The sequence below is a fragment of the Myotis davidii genome, unplaced genomic scaffold (assembly GCF_000327345.1).
Source record: "Myotis davidii unplaced genomic scaffold, ASM32734v1 scaffold274, whole genome shotgun sequence".
NCBI lineage: Eukaryota > Metazoa > Chordata > Mammalia > Chiroptera > Vespertilionidae > Myotis > Myotis davidii.
The window spans coordinates 1,808,962-1,810,870 of record NW_006285613.1 but is presented as its reverse complement, the minus strand read 5'-3'; the positions used below and the strand labels follow the sequence as shown (position 1 = coordinate 1,810,870).

The 1,909-nt window shown below is 62.5% G+C and overlaps 1 protein-coding gene across 1 annotated transcript in view; it reads left to right on the top strand.

Moving 5' to 3' along the window:
• RNF157 (ring finger protein 157) overlaps positions 1-1,909 on the top strand; it is a 37,166-nt gene that overhangs the window by 11,253 nt on the left and 24,004 nt on the right. The window contains exons 8-9 of the mRNA XM_015559213.1: positions 540-789; positions 876-988. Of these exons, the coding sequence (XP_015414699.1) occupies positions 540-789; positions 876-988 (363 nt within the window). The remainder of the gene's footprint in view (positions 1-539; positions 790-875; positions 989-1,909) is intronic.

Sequence of the window (1,909 nt, the reverse complement as noted above, 5' to 3'; positions counted from 1 at the left end):
CTGCCTGTCAAGCCGGGACCGGGAGGCCGGGCCCCGAGCTCGCAGCCAGTTCGGGCCCAGGGGGTGTTTCCCGCCTCTCGTTTCAGATGACTGTCCTTAAACCTTAAATCGCTCTGGGTTAGTCTCTGAGTCCCCCCGTGCGCCCCGCCCCCCGTTAGCCGGATGGGCTTTCTGGACGCTGATCATTAAACCCGTCTTTTTCCCCGTGGGTCTGCTCGGCCCCACGGCCCAGCCGGTCAGAGGCCCAGCCGGTCAGCCTCACAGTGTGAGCTTGAGAGGAGCTCCCGGAGGCAGTGACAGCGAGTGTGTGAACGCACTGGGTAAACTGTGAAGCCCGGTGTAAGCGTAAGCTTCTGTTCCTATTCCTTTTTAAATATATATATTTTTATTGATCTCAGAGAGGAAGGGAGAGTGAGGGAGGTAGAAATATCAATGATGAGAGAGAATCATGGACCGGCTGCCTCCTGCACGCCCCCCGCTGGGGATCGACCCACAGCCCGTGCTGTGCCCTGGTCGGGACTGGAACCCTGACCCTCCAGTCCGCAGGCCGCCACGCCGGCCGGACTGTTCCCATCCCTTGTCCAGCAAGTGTGCGTCTTTGTCCTTGGCTCAGTGTCCTCTCCCGGCAGGTGGCTGAGGACGAGGTGAGTGACAACAGCGCCGAGTGCGTGGTGTGCCTCTCGGACGTGCGGGACACCCTCATCCTGCCCTGCCGCCACCTCTGCCTGTGCAACACCTGCGCCGACACCCTGCGCTACCAGGCCAGCAACTGCCCCATCTGCCGCCTGCGTAAGCCCCGTGGCCGCGGGGGCAGGGGTGGCGGTGTCTGTCCCACCCCCGCACCCACGTGGCCTGACGGCCCCCCCCCTCCTCAGCCTTCCGGGCGCTGCTGCAGATCCGAGCCATGAGGAAGAAGCTGGGCCCCTTGTCCCCGACCAGCTTCAACCCCATCATCTCCTCCCAGACCTCCGACTCAGAGGAGCCCTCGGTGAGTTGGGCTCAGAACCCCGCCCCGTGAAGCCAACAGTGAGGTCTCCTCGCTGCCCCCTCTCGCCCTGGGCCCCTCATTTCCGTGCCTTTGCGGGGGTGGGGGCAGTAAGCTGGGTGAGCCCCTGTTGCTTGAAACCAGCCTGTAGTGTAAGGTGGGGATTTGGTGTCCTGATGGTGGCCATGCCTAGAGCCTCCCCTATTCCCCCCTGTGGGCCCCCCTTTCTCCGGGACTCCCCCAAGCAGAAGCAAGGGGGTGGTCGTCTTAGGTTGGGATACAGTTTACTATCTTTATCTGAGTCCTTGCAGGAGGTAACTGGTTTTATTTTTCTGTTTTTTTTTTAATATGTTTTTTATTGCCCTGACCGGTTTGGCTCAGTGGATAGAGCATTGGCCTTCGGACTGAAGGGTCCCGGGTTCGATTCCGGTCAAGGGCATGTACCTTGGTTGCGGGCACATCCCCAGTGGGGGGTGTGCAGGAGGCAACCGATCAATGAGTCTCTCTCATCAATGATGAGAGAGAATCATGGACCGGCTGCCTCCTGGACGCCCCCCGCTGGGGATCGAGCCCGCAGCTCGGGCCTGTCCCCTGACCTCTGGTTCATGGGTCGATGCTCAGCCCCTGAGCCACGCCGGCCGGACTGTTCCCATCCCTTGTCCAGCAAGTGTGCGTCTCTGTCCTTGGCTCAGTGTCCTCTCCCGGCAGGTGGCTGAGGACGAGGTGAGTGACAACAGCGCCGAGTGCGTGGTGTGCCTCTCGGACGTGCGGGACACCCTCATCCTGCCCTGCCGCCACCTCTGCCTGTGCAACACCTGCGCCGACACCCTGCGCTACCAGGCCAGCAACTGCCCCATCTGCCGCCTGCGTAAGCCCCGTGGCCGCGGGGGCAGGGGTGGCGGTGTCTGTCCCACCCCCGCACCC